The 24,515-nt window shown below is 41.4% G+C and overlaps 2 protein-coding genes and 1 pseudogene across 6 annotated transcripts; all 3 read left to right on the top strand.

Annotated features, from left to right (window-relative positions):
- The first annotated feature begins 2,205 nt into the window (after positions 1–2,205).
- LOC104432716 (scarecrow-like protein 34) lies at positions 2,206–6,234 on the top strand. Of its 2 annotated transcripts, none has more exons than XM_010045223.3 (3): positions 2,206–2,313; positions 2,442–2,745; positions 3,159–6,234. In XM_010045223.3, exon 3 carries the CDS (start codon positions 3,198–3,200, stop codon positions 5,574–5,576), a length of 2,379 nt encoding a protein of 792 aa, XP_010043525.2. In that variant the 5' UTR covers positions 2,206–2,313; positions 2,442–2,745; positions 3,159–3,197; the 3' UTR covers positions 5,577–6,234. The 2 variants fall into 2 exon arrangements, with proteins under 2 accessions (XP_010043525.2, XP_010043526.2); XM_010045224.3 differs by having other exon boundaries at positions 2,212–2,313; positions 2,400–2,745.
- A 5,927-nt stretch (positions 6,235–12,161) lies between these two features.
- LOC104435314 lies at positions 12,162–13,494 on the top strand (annotated as a pseudogene).
- Positions 13,495–16,819: 3,325 nt separating this feature from the next.
- LOC104432714 (scarecrow-like protein 34) lies at positions 16,820–22,956 on the top strand. 4 transcript variants are annotated; one of them, XM_039306151.1, is made up of 5 exons: positions 16,820–17,511; positions 17,868–18,089; positions 19,983–20,055; positions 20,149–22,425; positions 22,556–22,956. In XM_039306151.1, exons 2-4 carry the CDS (start codon positions 17,880–17,882, stop codon positions 22,356–22,358), a joined length of 2,493 nt encoding a protein of 830 aa, XP_039162085.1. In that variant the 5' UTR covers positions 16,820–17,511; positions 17,868–17,879; the 3' UTR covers positions 22,359–22,425; positions 22,556–22,956. The 4 variants fall into 4 exon arrangements, with proteins under 4 accessions (XP_039162085.1, XP_018724293.2, XP_039162086.1 ...); XM_018868748.2 differs by having other exon boundaries at positions 19,983–22,425; XM_039306152.1 differs by lacking the exon at positions 16,820–17,511 and having other exon boundaries at positions 17,977–18,089; positions 18,941–22,425.
- The last annotated feature ends 1,559 nt before the right edge of the window (positions 22,957–24,515 follow it).

Raw genomic sequence — 24,515 nt, 5'->3', positions numbered from 1 at the left:
ATGGGCGCTCATACGGCACCTGAGGGAATCACAGAGTTCTATTAACATTCCAACAACGTGAGCTACGCCGCGGTCTGGAAATTTAACCAGTCGAATTTCTTCCACGGCTCGCAGGTCAGAGACAGGGGGTTTCAGGTATTCCATGCATTGCATGTACCTTGAATTCGACCGAAACAACAATATTGCGTGCACGGTAATTTAATAGGACAGACGGAGCACCTGAAAATCTCACCCAAGGAGGGCCGGTGCTCTTTTACGCGGTGCATAAGCATACATACCAGCAAAAGTTCAGGGCAGGGATTGGGCCAAGATTGTAATGCTGGCCATCTTAGTTGACTTGGTTAGAGGACAGACGGTGCAACTGAAAATCGCGAGAAAATCTCTCCCATGGCTGGCGGAGAAATATTTAGCGGTCACTTGCTGTCACGTCATATGCTCACGGCATGCATATTTGATTGAAAACCAATACGGTGACGCGAAAATCTCGAGAAAATGTCTCCCATGGCTGGCCGAGTCGTCACTTATTACTGCCCGTCATATGCTGACGTGGCATGCATATTTTACTGAAAACCAACCACAAATTGCCACCTGTTGAGGATGTGGACATAAATTAAAAAAAAAAAAACTCACTTTCGTTTTCTTTTTCCTCTCTTCTACTCCGTTCTCAGCACGCCGCCGGTGACCATGGGTCTTGGATTTCCAGAATATCGCGAGCACCAACGACTCCGCCGGAAGCCATGGCCGAGCCACTCCGTTTGTTGTCGTGGCGACTCGCAGCCGCGCTACCAACAAGCACACGTTGCTCGCGGCGGCTCGTCCACGGCTAGATCTAGAGCCATGAGCACGCGAAGCAAGAACAACACGAGCAAGGAAAGCATGGGCAAGGCAGGATTTCCCCTTGGAACCCATACATCCCGTGGGAGGAGATTCTCACTGGACGATGCAAAAATAATAAATCTCCATAATTTTTTATTCTCCAAGCAGACATCATGAGCAAACCTTTAAAAAAAAAAGGCGCAGGAAATCTAGGTTCATCTTCTCTCTGCTGTTCAAGTTGATTGTTGCAGCAATACGAGGTGGAGGTAGCCGGATGGTGAGAAGGATCCAAGTGCAATGTCTTTTGGCGCTCCCGATCTGGAAATCTGGGTGCTTGCCTCTAAACCTTCTTTATCTTTTTTCTAAAAAAAATTCTCTCACGCTTCTCCAAGGCTCATACCACTTTTAAATTGCTAAAAGGAGGAGAGAGAGGCTGAAACTTAATCTTTCCTACATAACAACAAGTCTTTTTATAAAGGACAAATACATAATAAAAAAACAAAAACGAAAAACAACACCACCATTAAAAGAGGACTCATAATTACCCATATTCTGCATAAAATACTTACTCCACTAACACCTAAAAACTAGGATAACCAACACACGATCTCCACTAATTCTAGTAACTGAAAAATCAAATCAGCAAAACGTGGTAAAGAAAATAACTATTATTTCAACAAAGGTTCCGTGGCGTCGTCTAAACCGCTGTTATCGCTTGCAGCCAAGGCTCCATCTTCTGCGTCATCTTAAATCCCTCCATCGAGCTTTGGCCGCAAGCGACGATGAAGAGGTTGCTTTACTCTCCACGGATCTGGAAATAATCTAACGAGGACAACGAGATGGTGGGGGCCTGATGCGCGGCTGAGGATGGAGGAGAACTTGCCGGCGGTCCTCGATGGCCGTGAATGGAGGAGATGGGGGAGCTCGCCGGTGGTCGTCGGTGACCGTGAACGGCGGATGTGAACGGTGGATGTGGAGAAAAGAAAGAAAATTCTAGCTAGGTTTCTTATTTTTATATTTGTCCAAATCGTCCACACTCGTCGAGCTGTAATTGAGCTTTAGTAAATAATGCATCTCATGCTCGTCAAAATAATAATAATAATAATGCATCTAATGTCATGGATAACGTGGCAGTAAGTCATCACTGAATATGTTCTCCCCCGGGTGGGTCGCCTGTCTTTTCTGCAGTGCGTAAGAGCACGCACCAGTAGAAGTGTAAGGCAGGGATTTGGCGAAGATTCTAATATTGGCCTCCTCAGTGTTTTATAGGTCGGAATCTTCTCAGTTGACTTAGGGGAGGTGGCACCCACCTTTAAAAAAGGAAAAAAGAAGGGGGAAAAGAAAGTGGGCATCTCGGCTATAAATGGAACCGAGAGTTCACGTGAGGAGAGGAAGGTAAGAAGGAGAGGGAGAACGAAGCAAGAAAAGAAAGAGGAAGAAGAAGAAGAAAGGAAGGAGGGCTGTCGTGAGGATCCCGTCAAGTCGATTCAACGCTTGGTAAGTGCTCGCGCCCATTTTTCCATCAAATCGGAGTAGTTTTCGGATTCAATACTAAATTTCAAAATTTTGAAAAATTTGAGCAGAGCGAAATTTTATATCATATTTAAGTTTCTCATTACGAACAGCTTGAATAATCTCTTTGGCTGAGCGATTTGTTATCACGTGAGAGTCGCTTTGCTTGGGAATTGGATTCGAGTGGTTAGAAACTGCGGAGGATGGCCGTGTCACTCTGATCCCTATAGTGTTTGGGGTGCGACAAAGATTACGTAAGTTTAACCCATAGCCACAAACCAAAGTGACCACCAGCACCAATCCCGGAGCCAACTTGTCTCACGCCCTGTCTCCGTGCTGCAATCACTATGTATAATCAAGAACCCGCAGATATATCTTCACCTTCATCTGTGGTTGTAACCCGGAAGCTTTGTTCAGGTACGCATGTTGTTAGCAGAATTGCTATTGTTTGTCTCTATTCTTGTGTTATGGTTGCAGCTTAATTTTGATTACTAATTAGTATTGATCTTTCACTTATCATACCTGTAACTGCACTACATGCACAAGATCTCACAAGTACTCTGTCAATACTTTTCGGTTTTACTGATCCAATGTTTTTCAGTTCATATACCATGATATGCGTAACTGCGTTTCCATAGTTACTTGACTTGGAACTTATCTAGGAGTGAGACTTCTAGAAACACAAAATATCTGCTGATTGAGTTATCTTTGATCATTCTGTCCCCCCCCAAAAAAAAAAAAAAAAAGTTATCTTTGATCATGGTTGAAGTTCAAGCTAGGTTTCTAAATTCTTACTAGTGGATACTTGCTAACTCTGCATCAGTCACCAGGTTGAGGTGGTGAGCTTCCCTACGTTTTTGAGACAGTGAATGACTATGGAATCCAAATTCACCGAACTCACTAACCCTGTTAACGGTTTCGAGGCTGACAGTCTCGCTTACCCAGCCAACCCAGATCCATTTCCGTGTCTCTCAGATGGGTTCAATGTAGATGAACTTTATGTTGATTTCAACTCCTCAGAGATTAGCTCTCTCCCGCATGAGCAGCAATCTGCAAATGATAAGTCCATTGTTCAAATCATCCTTGATGGAGGACTGAACCTGCCATCCACAGAGGTAAGAACCGATGGAGGCTCGCTACACAATTCCACAAGCTTCAGTGAAATACCAAATTTAAGGGGAGAATCTCTCTCCCTCTTGGATTACACCGACTCAACAGATCCAGTTCTCAAATACATAACTCAGATACTTATGGAAGAGGACGTGGAGGAGCAGCCCTGGATAATACCTGACTTTTCGGCTCTACGACAGACCGAGAAATCTTTGTACGACACACTTGGCAAGAAGTACCCCAATTCGCCAGAGCAAACCATAGAAGTCAATACCAATCAATTTATCGATGGCACAAGTAGCAACTGTAATGAAGATAGCAGTGAGCAGGGTTGTACTGGCACTAGCCATTCTCTTGATCCTAATTCACAAGATGATCCTGAAGGCTCTCTATATCATGCTTCTCTTTATGCCCCGAATCCTCATGAATTAGTCATGCAGTGGACCATGGATCCCAGTTCCCATTTCTACATCAATTCTACAAGCAGCTTCCCAGACTACTGGAATGGCTTTGGTGATGCCTTCCCTAGTGAGCTTCTGCATAGGAGTACATTGAGCAATAGTCAACCAGGCTTGCAATTGCAGTTTAATAAACAGTTTGAGGAGGCAAGGAAGTTCCTTCCTGTGAGCGTCCCTGTGACAATGGATCAGGAGAACTATGATTTGGCTCATAAGATCGGAAACACTGAAGTTAATGGCGTTGATGATGAGGAGAATTTGAGGAATCGCTTAAAGAATGCATCAAGGGCGAGAAAGAATCACCATGGGGACGATGCAACTTTTGACGAAGGGCGGGCCAACAAGCAATCGGCATTATATAAGGAAGATAAGGAAGATTGTGAGCTCTCGGAAATGCTTGATAAGGTATTGCTTGGTGACAACATGGGAGGGGAGCCGTTATTTTTAGAGTCCACATCTGAGAAGAAAAGCGGAAGGGAAGACCTGCCTGGTCCTACTTGTGGCCGGGGGCGTCATAAGAAGAGAACTAAGAGCACAGTGGACTTGAGGAGTCTTTTGGTTCTCTGCGCACAAGCTGTTTCGGCTAGTGACTTCAGGACTGCTCCTGGACTACTAAAGCAAATTAGACACGATTCTTCCCCCTCTGGTGATGGATCTCAAAGATTAGCTCATTACTTTGCCAATGGGCTAGAAACACGCCTTGCAGGCAGTATTGACACAAATCAGGCTCAACGTTTTTGCAGCTATAGAACGATAGCTGATAAGCTGAAAGCATACCACCTCCATCTTTCGGTCTGTCCATTTATGAAATTCCAAATCATCTTCTCGAACTTCATGATTCTGAAATTTGCAGCTACAGCAAAGGTGCTTCATATTATAGACTTTGGTATTAATTTTGGTTTTCAATGGCCAATACTTATCCAGGAGCTCTCAAAGAGAACTGAAGGACCTCCTAAGCTGCGAATCACAGGAATAGAGCTTCCACAACCTGGATTTCGTCCCGCTGAGAAAATAGAGGAGACAGGTCGTCGTTTGGCCAACTATTGTGAGCGCTTTAATGTTCCCTTTGAGTTCCAAGCAGTAGCATCAGGGAGCTGGGAGTGTATCAGGATTGAGGATCTCAAGATTCGAAGTGATGAGACGGTCGTAGTGAATTGTCTTTGTCGGCTTGAGTATCTTTATGATGAGACAGTTGAGGAGAACTGCCAGCGTGACGCTGTCTTGAGGCTGATCAGTAGTATAGAACCAGATGTCTTTGTTCATGGTATATACAACGGGTCCTATAACACACCCTTTTTCTTAAATAGATTTCGCGAGGCTCTTTTTCACATCTCTGCAGTGTTTGATATGCTTGATGCTACCGTGGCTAGGGACAATGAACAGAGGTTGGTATTGGAGAAAGAGTTCTACGGACTAGAGATTATGATTGTTGTGGCATGTGAAGGTTTACATAGGATTTATAGGCCTGAAACATATAGGCAGTGGCAAGTTCGTCTTAACAGGGCCGGTTTCAAGCAGCTTCCTCTTGATCATGAGCTCATGAAGAAGGCTAGGGCAAAGTTGAGCGAATGTTACCACGAGGATTTTGGGCTTGATGAACAAAGCAACTGGATGATGCTTGGCTGGATGGGCCGAATGATTTCTGCTTCCGCATGTTGGTATCCACATAGGTTGGGTTAAGTGTGTTTTCTAACATGATGATCCACAGTTAGTGAGATTCTTCTTGAACTGCCATTGCCAGGCGAGGCATATCTGTAAGAGTGGCTGACATGGTGCTCCTTTTCTCGTTCGATCTATGTTGCAATTTGGGTGCATTTACAGGCTGGTTAGCTTCTTTCTAGCTCGATCATGCAACTCTTTCTTTGCAGATCATATAAAGCAGCAAATACACTGTTCTGAAACGCGTCGAGCAGGAGGAGGATCTAAATTAAACAAAGGGAACCATTGTGTGAAAGACATGTATTGGCGGTTGACAGGGTTTGGTTTTCTGTGAAGTGCAGTGCCAACTTAAGAATGTCAATATCTTGCGGAGGCAGGGTGAGCTCTGCTTCTCTATAGTAAGATGATGGATGCTTAGCAGAATTGTCTTATGTGCGATTGCGCCTATCTGGGACTCGCTCATATGATTTTGGGGAGATAAGATGGCATTTTTAGATGGTTATGCAAGTTTTATTCTTCTATTGTGTATGTGTGTTTGTTCTTAATTCAGTCGTTTGAGTTTCTAGGTTGATGAAACTGGAGCTATTTGTAGTTTCGTGTAATTTTAGTTCTTCATCTTTAGTTTATCAAACTAAGTTCTTATTATTTTCATAAGATTTTTGTTAAAATCCCGGAATGATTGTACTCTGTCCCCTACAATTACTTTATCTTTCGATCAATTCTTCTATTTGCAATGAAATTCTCGTTGGTTCAACACATTTTTGCAGCCTCTTGCACGCCCTCTTCTGAACTAAACTACGCACAATATTGCAGGTTAACTCTCACATTTACTTAGTAGAACCAATCATTTCTTCCAACTTTTAAAATCATATCCCTTAACAACTTAAACTTTTAGAGCGGTCCTAAGTAGTCCATACAATTCTTCAAAGATGATGGAGCTTTTAAATATTGTTGGCTCCTATTATCTAATAAACAATGGGAAGTATGACTTGATTTGCTTAAATAAGTGTAACAATGGGCCCAGCCCAGCCTATTTCCCTGTATAAAGCCCAAAGCTTAGATCATCTATCATTTTTACTTTCTCTAGATTAGTCATAGTCACGTTGAAGCACAAAGCAGCCGAAAGAACAAGAACAAAGAGAAAAGAAGAAGCTCGTGGGAGAAAGAAAACAAAGGGAAAAGGGAAAAATTCTCACGTGTAATCGATCTGGACATCCCAGCAAGCCAATTCAATTGCGAGTTTCAACATTGGGTAAGTATTCAAGGCTATTATTTGTTTAATAGGAGAAATTGTTGAAATTAGGGCATGAAATTTGGTTTATGTCAATTTGAAGTTACTACATCCAATTGAAGAGTTGTTGGACTACAATATATATATATATATATGATATTTTATGGTGTTATGAAGTTATAGAATTTTATGGAACTCTTAATGATTGCCTGAAATGAAATTTTGAAATTAGTTGTTCGTGCTAAACAGAAAATGAAAAGTAATTTTGGGCTGAGTATCATATGTTTCTAACTAGATTTTGAATTAACCAAATTGTAAAATGTTGAAAATGATTATTTATCAATTGTAAGTATATTTGAAATGGAGTTTGGTGGAGCAAGTTATGATATGAACAAATTCAGCACTCGAGCGGCGCATAATGGGTATCTTTTACATTCTAGCTTTTTATTGACGCACAAATGTCATTAATATGTTAATGGCCAATATTTTGAACCTCTTAATAAAAAATGATGAAGCTATAAAGTTGTAAAGCTCAGTCCAATCGTCGCAACTGTGAAACAGCCATTAGAACTGAGGGAAAAGTTGCATCGTCGAGTTTCGTCTGCTCTGAAGCCAAAGCTTCAGCAGAGAGCTCAATCCCTTCAGCAGCACAATCAATCTGAACATATGCACTAATCATCGTGTTCCACACTTCTGCGTTCTTCTCAAGACAATGATAAAAAGTCTTCCTAGCAATATCAAGGCACCCATGCTCTGCATACATAAAGACAGCTGAACTGACAACAAACAAGTCACTCAAAAATTCATCTCCCAACTTTAGAAGAAACCCATAACACACATTGGCCAACTTTCTCTTCCCAACACTTAATATGGCAGGGAAGACATTAACGAAACTGACCGGCCTTGGCCTTCTTCCAGTCTTCATCATTGTCCGAAAATGCTTTACCGCATCCATATACCTCTCAGTCTTTACATACCACGAAACCAATGTATTCCAAGAAACCCACATTTCTCCTACGCATTGGATCGAAAACTCTCCGCACTGGATCATTCACGCTATAGTCAAAATCCATCAAACTGTTGGAAAAATATTAGAATACATAAAAATAATAATAACTATTGGAAATACATTGCAAAAGATTAGAAAACAAAAATAAATGTTTAAAGCATGCAAGTACTATCCTTAAGGATAATTCCACTTCTCAGAATATGAAACTCAATATGCAAGGCTTCAGCGGCTATCTTTTAAGATACAACAGACCTTCTACACTCCGCATTGAATATTAGAATGCACAAAATGACGTTATGTGTATAATCTAACAAAAAAAAAAAAAGGAAAGATATGAGAACATAGTGCATCTGAAAAGATTGTGGTTTGAAGTTTAATTTATATTTAAACAAGAGAAAGAGAAAAACGGTAGGAAACTATCATAAATCAATTGGAAAAAAAAAGATAACTGTTATAAAATAATGAAAAGTTTATTAAGTAAAAAATCAAAAGTTTTAAAGCAATTATATGGCCCTTAGAAAGCCATTATACGACCATTGTAAAATTGTTACAAAAATAATGACTTTAATGATGGTCATAATTTATAATAAATATTTTAAATTTGTTGAAATATCCAACAATCCCCACATATTTCAAAATGTTTTGAAAAGAAAAAATAGAATAATATTGTGTTATTGGAGAGTAATGCATTGGAACAAATGCTTGTTAGGCTATGAACTAGCTCTAGAAAGAATGAAATATAATTCATGAGATCATTTGTGAAGTTTTAAACTTCTATGAACCAAGAATTCATTTTTAAGAATTATAATTTTCACCAATCACATTGCACTCCCACAAACTTTGTTTTTCAACAAATTTTTGCGCTAATAGGCCATGTGCGTGCTTGGTTTATTTATAAGTACTCTAGAGATTTTCGCTAAAAATTCTCATAGGAATGGGCCAACTCCACACTTATATAGGTGGTTTTATCAAGTGTAATTTGCAGCTTAATACACCAGCAATAATGGTTATAGAATTTCATTAAAAGCTTAACTCAACCTCTTTTTCTTTGCAATTTTGCCTACTTTCACCTTAGAAGGAACACAAAATTTTTAGGGATAAGTACATTAAAAGTCCTAAAACTTATTATAAAAATGCAATTGAGTCTTAAAACTTTCAAAAAGTGCAATTAAGTCCTAAAACTTATTAGGAAAGTTTAATCAAGTCCTAAAACTTTCAAAATGTTCAATAAAGTCCTAAAACTTGTCTCGAAAATGCAATCAAATCCTAAAACTTTCAAAAAATGTAATCAATGGAATGACTTAGATTGAACCACTTTGATAAGTTTTAGGACTTGATTGCACTTTTTGAAAGTTTTAAGACTTAATTGTACTTTGTGATAAGTTTTAGGACTTAATTGTACTTTTTAAAAGTTTTAGGACTTAATTGCATTTTCATGACAAATTTTATTTCTAATGCACTTATCCCGAATTTTTTTTAATAGTGCACGAGATCAACAAACGATTTATTATTACCCATATGAACCTAATTCATGAGATCACCAATCACATAGGTTGGGTTACCATCACCGTTGATTTTCTTCAATTAGCTTGTCTCATTCTCCTCAATGTATAGTTAGAGGATTGGCTAAAATCACTTTTGATTTAACATAATGAATCGATATAAATCCTTTTTTAAGAAATTATTTTACCACATCACGTCTCAACCAAACGTCTCTTTTTACCATTGATAGTTCCATTTAACTAGTCGAGTTTCTTCCACGTTTCACTGGCCACATAGAGGGGATTCCAGGCGTTTCATGCATTGCATGTACCTCAACTTTGTCCAAAACAACAATATAACATGCACGGTAATTTAGGACAGACGGCGCACCTAAAATTCTCTCCCAGGGCAGGTCAGTGCTCTTTTCCACAGTGCACATGCATGCATTCCAGCCAAACTTTGAGGAAGGGATGGGCCCGAGATGACTAGGGGGGAGTATCGATTTAGAGTCAACCCTTAACTGATCTTGGACCGGCCCAATCCTACTGGTCCTAGTTTAGTTCCTAAGGGGACTGAGTCGGTCCTTGATCCAAAGATCCCTAGACCAACACTATGTGGATTGGTCCTCAATCTTGGGAGTTTAGAGTCAGGACCCTAACTGTATATATTGTATGTAATATATCTAAAAAATATTATATATTATATATCTAATATATTATTTATAACGTGTTACAAGTATTGTTGATAGATGATTAGAGGAACTCCCCATCTCATCCCATATCTCCATGAGCGGTCTTAATCATTTTTATAGTTTTTTGCTTTTAGCAAGAGCAAAATTTATATTGTTGTGTTATCTTAAATTTGTTGAATATATATTGATATTTATAGTTTGGTTGCACAACACCGCATCGTCGATGGATATGTAATTTGAAATGGTGGGTTTACCTTTTTAGGAAGTACAAAAAAAATGAAACAAAAAAATTATTGGTTGCTTCTAGGTTGATCCTGGAACCGGATCGAATCCATTGGGTCGGTCCGCTCCTTAGTCACAGACTCAAAGGGTCGGTTCCAAAAATTGAGAACCAATACTATGCGAGTAGATCCTAGGGTTAAGGGATGGACCGGCCCAAGCCGGACCATGCTCACTCCTAAGAGATGGTGCAAGTTCTAACCTGTCTACCAGCACCAATCCTGGAGCCAACTTGTCTCAAACCCTATCTTCGTGCTGCAAACACTGCATGTTAGCAAGAACCGAGAATATCTCTTAACCTTCATCTGTAATTGTAACTTGAGAGCTTCGTTCAGGTATGCATGTTATTAGCAGAATTGCAATTAATTATCTCTATTTTAGTGTTATGATTGCAGCTTAATTTTGATCACTAAGTAGTATTGATCTTTCATTTCAGTTATCATACCCGTAATTGGACTACATGCGCATGATCTCACAAGTAATCTGTTGATACTTTTCGGTAAAAGTTTTACTGATTCCTATGTTTTTCAGTTCATATACTATGATATGCATCACTGTGTTTCCATAGTTACTTGATGGGAACTTATCTAGGAATGGGACTTCTGGAAAACCAAAATATCTGCTGATCAAGTTATCTTTGATCACGGTTCAAGTTCAAGCTAGGCTTCCATATTCTTACAAGTAGATTCTTGCTCACTCAGTATCAGTCACCAGGTTGAGGTGGTGAGCTTCTGTACGATTTTGAGACAGTGAATGACTATGGAATCCAAGTTCACTGAACTCACTTACCCTGTCAACGGTTCCAAGGCTGATAGCCTCACTAACCCAGCCAACCTAGATCCATTTCCGTATCTCCTGGATGGGTTCAATATAAATGAACTTTATGTTAATTTCACCTCCTCATCCACAAATAATGTACCCATTGTTCCGATCATCCTTGATGGAGAACTGAATCTGCCATCCACAGAGATGGGCCCCGATGGAGGCTCGCTACACAATTCCACAAGCTTCAGTGAAATACCAAATTTAAGGGGAGAATCTCTCTCCCTCTTAGATTACAGTGACTCACCATATACATATATCAGATATTTATGGAAGAGGACGTGGAAGAGCGGCCCTGGATAACACCTGACATGATGGCTCTATGACATACTGAGAAATCTTTGTACAACACACTTGGCAAGAACTACCCCAATTCGCTGGAGCAAACCATAGAAGTCAATACCAATCAATTCATTGATGGCACAAGCAGCAACTGTAATGAAAATAGCAGTGAGCAGGGTTGTAATGGCACTAGCCATTCTCTTGATCCTAATTCACGAGATGATCCTCAAGGCTCTCAATATCATGCTTCCCTTTATGCCCCAAATTCTCGTGACGTAGTCATGCAGTGCACCAAGGATCCCAGTTCTCATTTCTACATCACTTCTACAAGTGGCTTCCCTGATTACTGGGACGGGTTTGGCAGCTACTGTAATGGAAATGGCAGCGAGCCGGTTTGTAACTGCACTAGCCATTCTCTTGATCCTAATTCACAAGATGATCCTCAAGGCTCTCAATATCATGCTTCCCTTTATGCCCCAAATCCTCATGACGTAGTCATGCAGTGGACCATGGATTCCAGTTCTCATTTCCACATTAATTCTACAAGTGGCTTTCCTGACTGCTGGGATGGGTTTGGTGACCCTTCCCCAGTGAGCTTCTGGATAGGAGTACATTGAGAAATAGTCAACCTGTCTTGTAACTGCAGTTTAATAAAGACATTGAGGAATCAAGCAAGTTCCTTCCTGTGAGCGTCCCTTTGACAATGGATCAGGAGAACTTTGATTTGCCTCATAAGATCGGAAACACTGAAGTTTATGGCATCGATGAGGAGGAGAATTTGAGGAATCTCTAAAGAATGCGTCAAAGGGGATGAAGAATTGCTATAGGGACCATGTGACTTTTGACGAAGGGAGGGCCAACAAGCAATTGGTATTATATAAGGAAGATTGTGAGCTCTCGGAATTGCTTGATAAGGTGTTGCTTGGCGACAATACGCACCTGCCCCGCAAAGACCTGCCTGGTCCTAGTTGTAGCTGGGGCCTTCATAAGAAGAAGAGAATGAAGAGCACAGCAGGCTTGAGGAGTCTTTTGATTCTCTGCGCACAAGCTGTTTTTGGCTAGTGACTTCAGGACTGCTCATGAACTACTAAAGCAAATTAGACAGGATACTTCCCCCTCTGGTGATGGATCTCAAAGATTAGCTCATTACTTTGCCAATGGGCTAGAAGCACACCTTGCTGGCAGGATTGACCCAAATCAGGTTCGAGATTTTTCCAGTTGCTTTAGAACAGTAGCTGATTTGCTGAAAGCATACCGACTCCATCTTTCAGTCTGTCCATGTACGAAATTCCAAATCATCTTCACGAACTTCATGATTTTGAAATTCGCAGCTACAGCAAAGGTGCTCCATATTGTAGACTTCGGTATTAGTTTTGGTTTTCAATGGCCAATGCTTATTGAGGAGCTCTCGAATAGAACTGAAGGAGCTCCTAAGCTGTGAATTACAGGAATGGAACTTCCACAATCTGGATTTCGTCCAGCTGAGAAAATTGAGGAGACAAGTCGTCGTTTGGCCTACTATTGTGAGCGCTTTAGTGTTCCCTTTGAGTTCCATGCAGTAGCATCAGGAAGCTGGGAATGTATCAGGATTGAGGATCTCGAGATTTGAAGTGACGAGACGCTTGCAGTGAATTGTCTTTATCAGCTTAAGTATCTTTATGATGAGACAGTTGAGAAGAACTGCAAGCGTGATGCTGTCTTAAGGCTGATCAGGAGTACGAAATTGGATATCTTTGTTCATGGTATATACAATGGATCCTATAATGCGCCTTTTTTCTTAACTAGATTCCTCGAGGCTCTTTTTCATATCTCTGCAGTGTATGATATGCTTGATGCTACCATGACTGGTGACAATGATCAGAGGTTCGTCTTAGACAAAGAGTTCTATGGAGGAGAGATTATGAACGTTGTGGCATGTGAAGGTTCACATAGGGTTGAGAGGCCTGAAACATATAGGCAGTGGCAAGCTCGTCTTACCAGGGCCAGTTTCAAGCAGCTTTCTCTTGATCAGGAGCTCATGAAGAAGGCTAGGGCAAAGCTGAGTGCATGTTACCGCAAGGATTATGGGCTTGACGAAGAAAGCAACCGGATGCTGCTGGGCTGGGGGGGCCGAATAATTTCTGGTTCCACGTGTTGGTATTAACATGGGTTGGGTTAAGCATGTTTTCTAACATGATGACCCACGGTTAGTGAGATTCTTCCTGAACTGCTATTGCCAGGCAAAAAATTATCTGTAAGAGAGGCTGACATTGTGCTCCTTTTCTCCTTTGATCTATGTTGCAATTTGGGTGCATTTGCTGGCTGGTTAGCTTCTTTTGAGCTCGACCATGCGACTCTTTCCTTGCAGATCACAGAGAGCAGCAAATACACTGTCGTTCACTTGTCGAGTAGGAGGATCTTAATTAAATAGAAGGGGACCATTGTGAAAGACATTTGTACTGGTGGTCAACAGGGTTTGGTTTTCTCTGAAGTGCACTGCCAACTTAAGAATGTCAATAACTTGCAGAGGCAGGGGACCTCTGCTTCTTAATTGTAAGGTAACCGATGCCTAGCAGAATTGTGTTATGTCTGCGATTGCGCCTCAATATCTGAGACTTGCTCAGAGTTATGGCGAGATAAGCCGACATTTTCAGAGGCTTATGCTAGTTTTATTCTTCTATTGAGTACGTGGGTTTGTCCTTAATTCAGTCGTTTGAGTTTCTAGTTTGATGTAATTGGAGCCACGCTGTAGTTTCGTGTAATTTTATTTCTTTATCTTTACTTTATCAATCTGAGTTGTTATTATTTTCATAAGATTTTTGTTAAAATCCCGGAATGATTATAATTGTCCTCTGTATTGACTTTTTGTTTTGACCGATTCTTGTATTTGCGGTTAAATTCCCTTCGGTTCGACACATCTTTGCAGTTTCTTTCTATAGCTACCCCATTCAGGTTGGCACGTCCTCGTCTAAACTGAACTATGCAAAATATTGCTTGCAGGATAACCCTCATATTTTCTTAGTGGAACCAATCATCTCTTCCAATCATCCAGAAGAGACGTAACATTCATTTGGAAACGACTACGACCAAACAACAAAGATTACTCAAATTGTCGAAATTGCTATCCTATCAGTTAAATGAGAAACAACATTAAAATCGAGCAAAATGCCACATCAACTATAACTCAGCTAAACTATGCTCAAACGCTATCAAAACAACTCAAAAGTTGTCGATAAATCGCACACTCGAAACAATTATTTAAGCCATTCGCAACGCAAAACTCACGCGAAATCTTAAAATTCTCACTCCGATCAAGCTGTTGCTTTGAATCGACTCTCATTAAAACACATAGCTCTACAATGTCATAACCACAATTTCCATGAAATCCCATAGCTCAACAACTTGAGAATTGGACTTCATGACTTGAATTTCACAAAACTTTGAAATTAAGTCCTAATTCCAAAAACTACTATGATTGGATGAATGAGAGATGGGAACACTTAACGGACATTGCGATATATAATAAATCCAATTCAGCTACTCATTCATGGTGTACTCACAAAATCCCCTAAAATCCTCTCTTTCCTTTTCTTCTTCTTTCTTTTCTTTCTTTTTCCCCTTCTCTTTCTTCTCTCTTCTCCGTGCGTGCTCACTTTTTCTTTCTTCTGTCGATCCTTTTATCCTTTTTTTGTGAGCCCCAAACTAACTCAAAAAAGCAACTATCACTAGTAATGTTGGAGGGTGCATGACAACTACTTATTTCTGTTCCAGAAACAAGTCTGAAATAGAAATATTGTTTCTGAAATATAAATCCGTGTGATAAACCTATTCCATTTTTCTATTTCTGAAATAGATTCTTGTTCCAGAAATAGGTTTAAAATAGAAATAAGAAATAGAAATCTTCTACTTCTCTATTTCTGGAACAGAAATGAGAAATAAAAATTATTTTCATCATTCGTCAACCAGTCCTTCATCAGTCGCCGTCGACCACCATCCGTCGGTTGCCCGCCGCTGGTCGCCGGCCCCCGCCGCCACCGCCACCGCCACCACCGCCATCGCCGGTCGCCGGTCGCCGGCCGTTGACTGCCTCCGCCGCCGCCGATCCACCGCCGTCTGAAAGGAAAATTTTTGGTGTAGTTATCAAACAAATATCTTAGGGGTGTTCAGTTCCCGGTTCGGTCCGGTTCCACCTTGGAACCGGGAGCACCAGTTCCAAAATTGGGAACCGTGGACTGGACCATTTGGTCCTGGGACCGGGAACCAGACCCGACCATTGGTTCCTGTCCGGTCCAGTCCGGTCCGGTCCAACAAAATCAGCTCTACTTTTTTGCACTAAAGAGTGACTGCATTCCAGACTTTTTTGCATTAAAGAATGACCGCGTTCTAGACCAATCAATCCAATTCGGTTCTCAGGCTATTCGACAAAATTAATTACACATGTTTCCACGTGCAAAATATTCAAACTTCACTTGTATGATTTACACTTAGTGTGTTTCACAATTAACTTTAACCATATAAGCTATGAACAATTTGGCTAAAGGTTGTGCTTGGCTTAGATTTTATAGACAATCTCTCTTCTGCTCTTTGAATGTTCAATCGATGTAAGACTCTTGGAGGCTTGAAGTGCCTTGTGGGTCTCTTGGAGCCTTAGTCCCACATCGAGTAGAAGATAAAACTAATAATGAGATTTTTTCTATAAATAAATAGTAACAATGGTCTTTTGGCCACATAAGAGGTTGCTACTTCAAATTGCAATTTTAGTTGCAATAAGTTATCATGTTTATATATTTTATTAATTATATGTATATAAATTATATATAAAAAAAATTAGGTTCGGTTCGGGCGGTCCGGTTTGGTTCGATTCCCACCTTGAACAGGGAACCGGATCGACCGGCCATTGATTCCAATATTAGGAACTAGGAACCGGACCACCGACCGTGGGAACCGCCCAAAACCGGCCGGTTCTCGATTCGGGCGGTTTCCGTTGTACACCCCTAGAATTTCTATTTTTAGAGTAGAAATTTTGTGTCGTTATTAAATGGTTATTTTTACTTAGAAACTTTTCTAGAAATAGAAAATTTTATTTCTCTTCTAGAAATTAATTTCTGGCCAGAATAGTTATCATTCACCCCCTTGGTTTTCAAGTTTCATCCCCCCCCTTCCCCTTTCTTTCTCCCTCTCTCTCTCTCTCTTTCTTTTCTCCCATTTTTCCGCCTCACGTTGCTTCCTGCCCCCAACTCCCCTTTCTTTCTCCCTCTCTCTTTCTTTTCTCCCATTTTTCTGCCTCACGTCACTTCCCCATTTTTCCGCCCCCAACTCCCTTTCTTTCTCCCTCTCTCTCTCTTTCTTTTCTCCCCTTTTTCCGCCTCACGTGGCTTCCTACGCCCCAACTTTGTTCTTTTCTTCTTCTCTCTCTCCTCTTTACCCCTCTCTCGGCCGAAACCCCACTACTTCTTCTTCTTCTTCTTCTTCTTCTTCACCCACCACCACACCACCGCCCCACGCCCTACTCACCACCACCTCTTGGCCACCGAACCACCACCACCAACTGCTCATCCCACAAGCCGTCTTGTCGTTGAGCCCAAAGAGCTATCGCATTGTCCGTGCTGCTCCTCACCACCGTGAGCCACCGCTGTCGTCCCCAAGCCATCATCACCACCTCTTGTTGCCACTCACTCGGTCGTCCGGGCCGTCGTTGCTTTAACTGCCACCACCTCCGCCAGAACCAAGCTCTTCCCCCCTTGGCCGTGGGTTGAGCCACGACCGCCGTCGTCTTCGCCGCGCCATCCGTGCCGTCGTTAGTGCCGTGAGACTCGTGTCTTCGTCGCTGTCGCGCCATTGTCACCGCGTACTTGCCATCACTAGACCTCCCTCGACACAGCTGCTGGACATCGTCACCCCTCGCTCGCCTCGCCGCTCAGCCATTTGCCATCGACGCCGCTCTTCCCCCCAGTGGAGGCTGCTCGCTCGCCCAGCCGTCCCGACACAGCTTGCCGCTCGCCTAGCTCCCAATCAGCCTTAACTCCACACCCCTCCGCCTCCGCCTCCACCACCACGTCCACCTTCATCTCTAGCTTAGTTGCACCCCCACTCTCTCTCCTTCTGCCCATCCGGTCGAGGGCAACGCGGGACGCCCTTGAAGACTCTGGAGGGGGCCTACCCGCTGATCGACGACGAGACGGTAGGTTTTTAACTCATAGAATTGCTTTTTACACCTTTTGCTTTGCCAAATATGATCCACGAGATGTACCATTTTCTTGAAAAGTATGGCCTTTGCTTTGCTAAATTCACTGTATTTATGCAATTCTTACTGATCTATGTGTCAAGATGACATGGTATGTGATTCGTTCAGATGGTAATCAGTATCCATATGTGCACATGCAGAAGCTTAGCCTACTTATGATGAACAGAGAACAAAGCATATTTGATTAGTTGTTAGTTAGTTTTGCTTATGTGCTGTGTAGATATTATGTGATAAAAACTTAATTGTTCCTTTGGAAATGACTGTTATCTAAATGTGTGTTTCCTAACATCTAGGTCTGCTATCCAATGTCAAATCCTGGAGTCTGTGATGATGATCTATATAAGGAACTTGATATGGATGAAGTAGATATGAACATTGAAGATTATGAAGAACTTTTTGGCTTGACTTTAAATAACTCAGAAGAACTTTTTCAAAATGGTGGACTGGATAGCTTGTTTGGCACAAAGGATGTGTCTGCTGCAGATTCCAAATGTCAGGGTGACCTTCTTGCCGAGGTATATTGCTCATCATTGATCACACATGTTCCTTTTTTGAATGTTGACGGAAAACCTACTTTATGATGTTAAGAATACTAAGATTTTGATTGTAAATGCGAAGTTTGCAAAAAAAAAAAAATCTTGCTTTTCGACCTTAGTGTTCAACAAAATGTAAAGGTCTTATAACATGATTTTGTGTATTATCAAGTAAACGAATTCCTCTTGAGTCTTTATGTCAAAAGCAGTAGATACATATGGAAATAGTTCACATTCTAGAATATTAAACACTTATGAGTATTATAGATTGTGTTCATGTTATATTCTCTTTGATGAATGACAAGTTTGTTTATTATTGCTGCATTCATTTCCATTTTTTTAACTAAAAAAAAAAAGAAAAACCTGTTGGAACTTAGAACCGATCCTGGAACCTGTGACAGGGTAGATTCCAAGTTCTTGGTTCTGACGGGTAAGTTCCAGGTTCCAAAAAATGAGAAACCTGTACCCGAGGGTAGGTTCCAAGTTCTAAGCGGCACCTATAAGGAACTGGGAACCGCTCACCCCTACCAAGTATGCTCGCTTTTTTTTTTTTTTTTTTTTGGCAGAAGAAAAGTATGCTTAACATCAAGGTATGCTGGCATTATGTGCCCATGTATCTATGTTTATTAATTTTTTCATTTTATTTTCATGTTGGAGCTGAATCAACTGGTCAGTTCTCCATTACTGAGGTTTTCAAAACTTGGTCAGCTTCCTTTTAGAACTCTTGGAACAATATAATTGATCCTGCGCATTTGCTTTCTTTATTTGCTGATCCCGGTAACTGTTGTGGATTTGGAATTGGTTCAATGTGCATTTCTGCTTCGATTGTTCAGGTACAATCACTTCGAGTTAGGTTAACACGTGTCCTCATCGATATTGGAGCAAAGCAAACTCTCTGCAGAAACCCTCACTTCGACTTAGTAAACTCAATCATCTCTACTAATGGTCAACCAGATGGAGCTTTAAGTAATTGTTAGTCCTAATACTTAATTTGGTATATTGTTGGGTCCTAATATCTAATTTGGGCCATTCAAATTTGGGCGGACATGTCTCTTCACTTCTGCAAACCTCATACTCAACAATAGCAGCCATTCACTGTATCGGCAAACGTCATCCTTTCAACAATTTTTTCTCCTTGGAGGCTAATACGAAACATTTAATAATGACTTCTAGAGTACCATATGATGCTCGAATTTTGATCTGGTCCAAACGTTGTGCAATTCTTTTATGGTAATGATACTGCCGTCACACCAAAAGCCGGGACAGACGAGTCAAACTTCCCTGTTCTGACCAAGAAATGAAAATAATTAGAGCAGGTATCAAAAGGAGGTGAATGATATCATTGCCTTAGAAAAAGAGAATCACTCAAAGTTCACGGCTGTTTGCAACTGGTGAGCTTCAGTCAATTGAATTTACCTAAGAGCTCCACATTTCTTCCTTCCGGTATTCTACTTGCAGATTTCATCTGTTTGTTATTGTGATTGCAGCTTTTGATTACTCTTCCAAACAATTGGTTACAGTAGTTCTACAGTCCTTCCACTGATTCTTTGCCTTGCTTCCAACGTCTAGAGAGGCTAGATTGCATGCGCATGAAGGATTCGAATTTACATGTCTCTCACTCTGTTCAGACTTTTTGAACTGGATACCACAAGATGATTCCTTTGTTTTTCGTTTATGCTTACACGAATCTCTGCAGTAATAGACTTGAATGATCTCAGATTCATAAAGGATTCAACTGTCTGAGGGGAAAAAAAGGTGAATTATGCGCAGATCAAAGAGTGTTACGTGATAGTTAAAGTTCAAAGCTAGGCTTCTGACAAGCAGTTGCTTGATGCTTTACTTCAGACACTCGTTTGAGGCAGTAAGCTTTTGCAGGACTTTGAGACTGTGATCCCAATGGAGCCCAGCTTCCCTGCATTCTCTTCCCCTGTTGACGGCTTCAAGGACGATAGCCTCACTCACCCAGCCATTTCTTATCATTCTCGAAATCTCAGTAATGTTGTCAAAATCAATGAACCTCCTGTTATTTCCAACTCTGTAGAAATGACCTCTCTCCCGTGCCAACCTGAGCTCAAATATAATGGACCATCTCTTCCTATTAATCTTGATGGAGACCTGGTCCTTCCATCAACAAATAAGAGACCCAATTTAGGGATGATCTGCTGTTCGACTAGCTCCAGTGAAAGCCCAAATAAAGGGGAGGAGTCTCTTTCCCTCTCAGTTCACAGCAACTCAACGGATCCTGTTCTTAAACACATAAATCAGATGCTTATGGAAGAGAATATGGAGGAGCAACCCTGGGTCATTCCCAACATCGTGGCTCTACGGCACACGGAAAAGTCTTTGTATGATGCACTTGGCAAGAAATACCCAGATTCCCCCGAGCAAACTGAACAGGTTGACACCAATCCGGTCATTAACAGCTCAAGTTGGAGTCCTTGGGGAAGCAGCGGTGGTCAAGGCAGTAATGGCACTACCAGCACCAGCTCCAACTCTTTCCATCCTCTGGATCTTGATACACATGATGATCTGGAAGGAAATGATTATGTTTTCATTCATGCCAAAAGCCCTGGTGACGTGGTCTTGCAGTCTAACGCGGATGGCAAATTTCAATCTCCCATCAATTATGTAAACTACTTGCCTAAGTATGGGGATAAGTTTTATTACTCGGTTCCAAGTGAGCTCCTAATTGGGCACATCTTCAACAACAATGAGTCTGTCCTGCAATTTAATAGAGGTTTAGAGGAGGCCAGGAAGTTCATCCCTAGCAGCATTTATATCAATCAGGAGAAAGAAGGATTGGCTCCAACCATCAGAGAGAAAGAAGAAATTGGCATCAATGGTACCAATCAGTCAGAAAATGGGTCAAGGGGGAGAAAGAATCATGAAAGGCATTATGCCATATTTGAAGAAGGGCGGGCCACCAAGCAATTGGCTTCGGACAACGAAGACTATGAGCTTTCAGATTTGCTTGAAAAGTTGTTGCTCAGCAACAAGAATGGGGGGCTTCTTTCATTAGAGTGCAAATCAGAGAAGTCAATTGAAACTAAGGACCTTCATGGTCCTAATGGTACTTGGGATCATAGTAAGAAGAAGGAATACGAAAGCAGATCGGACTTGAGGAGTCTTCTGACTCTCTGTGCCCAAGCTGTCTCTACCTATGACTTCAAAACTGCTCGTGAACTGCTAAGGCAAATTAGACAAGATTCATCCCCCACCGGTGATGCTTCTCAAAGGATAGCCCATTACTTTGCAGATGGGCTGGAAGCACGCCTTGCAGGCAGTATTGGTAGAAGTCAAGCTTTTCACTATTCAGTTATCGAGAAGAGATCGCTAGCTGATAAGGTCCGAGCATACCAACTTCATTATTCGACCTGTCCATTCACGAGATTCCAAATCCTCTTCTCAAACTACATGATTCTGAAATCAGCAGAAACAGCAAAAGTGCTTCATATTGTAGACTTCGGTATTAATTTTGGTTTCCAATGGCCAATCCTTATCCAAGAGCTCTCAAAGAGAACCGGAGGGGTTACTAAGCTGCGCATCACAGGAATAGAGCTTCCACAATCTGGATTTCGTCCAGCTGAGAGAATTGAGGGAACAGGTCACCGTTTGGCCAAATATTGTAAGCGTTTTCACATACCTTTCGAATTCCAAGCAGTAGCATCAGCGAGCTGGGAATGCATCAGAGTTGCCGATCTCAAGATTCAAAAAGGAGAGGTGGTTGCTGTGAATTGTCTGTCTCGATTTGAGTATCTCTATGATGAGACAGTTGAGGTGAATTGTCAGCGAGATATGGTCTTAAGCCTCATCAAGAGTATGAAACCTCATGTCTTTGTTCATGGTATAAGAAATGGATCCTACAACGCACCATTTTTCATAACAAGATTCCGTGAGGCTCTTTTTCACCTCTCTACTATGTATGATATGTTCAATACTACCGTAGATCGTGCCAATGTGCAAAGGTTGGTTCTGGAGAGAGATTTCTTTGGGCGAGAAATTATGAATATTGTGGCATGTGAAGGCTTGGAGAGGGTTGAGAGGCCTGAAACATATAAGCAGTGGCAAGTCCGTCTTAACAGGGTTGGTTTCCAGCAGCTTCCTCTGGATCAGGAGTTGATAAAAAAGGCTAGGGCTAAGTTGAGTGGAGATTACCACAAGGATTTCATGCTTGATGAAGAAAATAACTGGATACTGCTCAGTTGGAGGGGCCGGATAATTTCAGGTTGCACCTGTTGGGTGTCACCATAGTTTATTCTGAAAGCATGTTTTGCATCATAATAACCCACGATGAGAGATATTCTTCCTGAATTGCCAGGTAAAGATTAGGTGCATGAGACGCTGAGGAGCTGCTCAATTTCCTGAATCTTCTATATATGCTTGCTTTATGTACCCATGTATCAGCCAGTTAGCTTCTCTTTGGATAATCATCTGATTCTTCCTTGCAGAACATAACACTATATCAAATGTTTCAAAGGTCAAGTATAATTGCTGTAAATCATCTCAACAGAAGATACGACAGGAGAATGATCATAGGCAAATCCCGTTCTGGGCACAACTATGATAGATAAAACTGATTTGGCAGGAGGATATCAAACAAAGAGTTGGAATTGTTGTGTGGAAGACATCTTTGTAAGTTTTTCGTTATATCTTGCAGAGGTACAGCACCTCTGCTTCTTGCCTGGGGTTTTGGCGAAAGAAGTATGATGCAATTCTTTCTTTTACTTCTCTGAACCAGTGGAGCCGTTTCTTGGCTCTTTCGTAGTACAGGATTCGCATAAAATGCAGTGCAAGTGAACGTTCATTTCAGAGAGATGAATATCATCTAAAATTGAGACTTTCCAACATCTGGGACGAGCTTATGGCCTTTTCACTCTGCCATATCAATTAGTCTATCGACTTATGAAAACCTTTTTCACGTCAAAATAGCAGCCATTGACTGAATCGGAGATGATATCCTTCAGGAACTTCTCTTTGGAGGCTATTATCAAACAAACATAAATTACCACGTTCCACACCTGATATGGTCCAAATGGGGTGCAACTGTTTATGGGGATGGTCTCCTCACTTGACACCACCATTGGACATCAACTTGCTGAAATTTTGCAAATCCCTACTTTACTGACACGTTTAGGTACTTACCGACAAAATAATGGAATTACTAACACGAAATTATTCACGTCTGAAAAACTACTATCGCCACTCTAAAGTTACTGATCACGGAAATGATTTGGGACAAATTATGGAATGATGGAGCTGAGCTAGAGGTGTTAAAATGGGTCATTGACCCATTTATATTTAAATGGGTCGTTAATGGGTCAAGACTTATTTTTTAAAGCACCCATAATGGGTTTTAAAATTAAAGAGAGTGAGATATATGGGTCTTAAATGGGTTTTAAAACCCATTTATCAACCCATTTATTTTCACCCAAAGCCAAAACCTCACAATCTCTCCTCTCTTTAACTTTACAATTTTTTAAAATCGAAATTATAATTATTTTTTTCTTTCTTCTTCCTCTGGTCACCGGCACGGCGATGGCGGCGACCGACCGCGAGCCTTGAGCTCGCTGGCATCGAGCGAGCTCGAGCTTGCCGGATTTGGCGAGGCCGCCAACGCCCGGCGAGCTCGAGGCTCGCCCAGATCCGACGAGGCTCGAGGCTCGCCCGACGCCGACGAGCTCGAGGCTCGCCCGACGCCGACGAGCCTCAAGCTCTCTCGGATCTCTCCCGACGAGGCGAAGGCCTCGCCCAATGCCAGCAAGCCTCGAGCTTGCCCGACACCGCGAGCCTCAAGCTCGCTAGATTTGCGAGGCGGAGGCCTCGTTGATGTCCGGCGAGGCTCGAGCTCGTCGGCGTCGAGCAAACTCGAGCTCGAGCCTCGCCAGTGGCCAGCCGCCGGCCATCGTTGTGGTCGGCGGCCAACCAAAGAAGAAGAAGAAAAAGAAAAAGAAAATTTATATTTTAAAAATAAAAATAATTAATTTTTAATAAAAAAATAATTAAAATTCGATTTTTTAAAATAATTATTTTAAAAATTATAAAAATATTTTTCTATTAAATTTGTGTTGTATAAAATTATTTTAGCAATACCTTTTTTTAAATATATATATATCTATATATATATATATAAATAAATTAAGTTTAGTTAAATGGGTCAGGTATAGGTTAAGTATGAGTCGGTTTGGATATGGGTCAAAATTTTTGCATTGCAATAAACGGATCATAAACGGGTTAAATGGGTCGATTTGGGTCAGACCATTTATGACCCGACCCAAACCCGACCCGACCCGACCCACCTGTTTAACGGGTCTAAGCTGAGCACATGGGTTAATGTCTTCCCTTAATAAAAAGCAGGAATATGTCATTTCCTGTTAAGGAAGATTAGCTAAGAGGCATTTTTCTGACCTG

The sequence above is a fragment of the Eucalyptus grandis genome, chromosome 2, assembly GCF_016545825.1.
Source record: "Eucalyptus grandis isolate ANBG69807.140 chromosome 2, ASM1654582v1, whole genome shotgun sequence".
NCBI classification, from domain to species: domain Eukaryota; kingdom Viridiplantae; phylum Streptophyta; class Magnoliopsida; order Myrtales; family Myrtaceae; genus Eucalyptus; species Eucalyptus grandis.
Note: the sequence above shows the minus strand (reverse complement) of the source record. Positions and strands in the feature narration are given on the sequence as shown.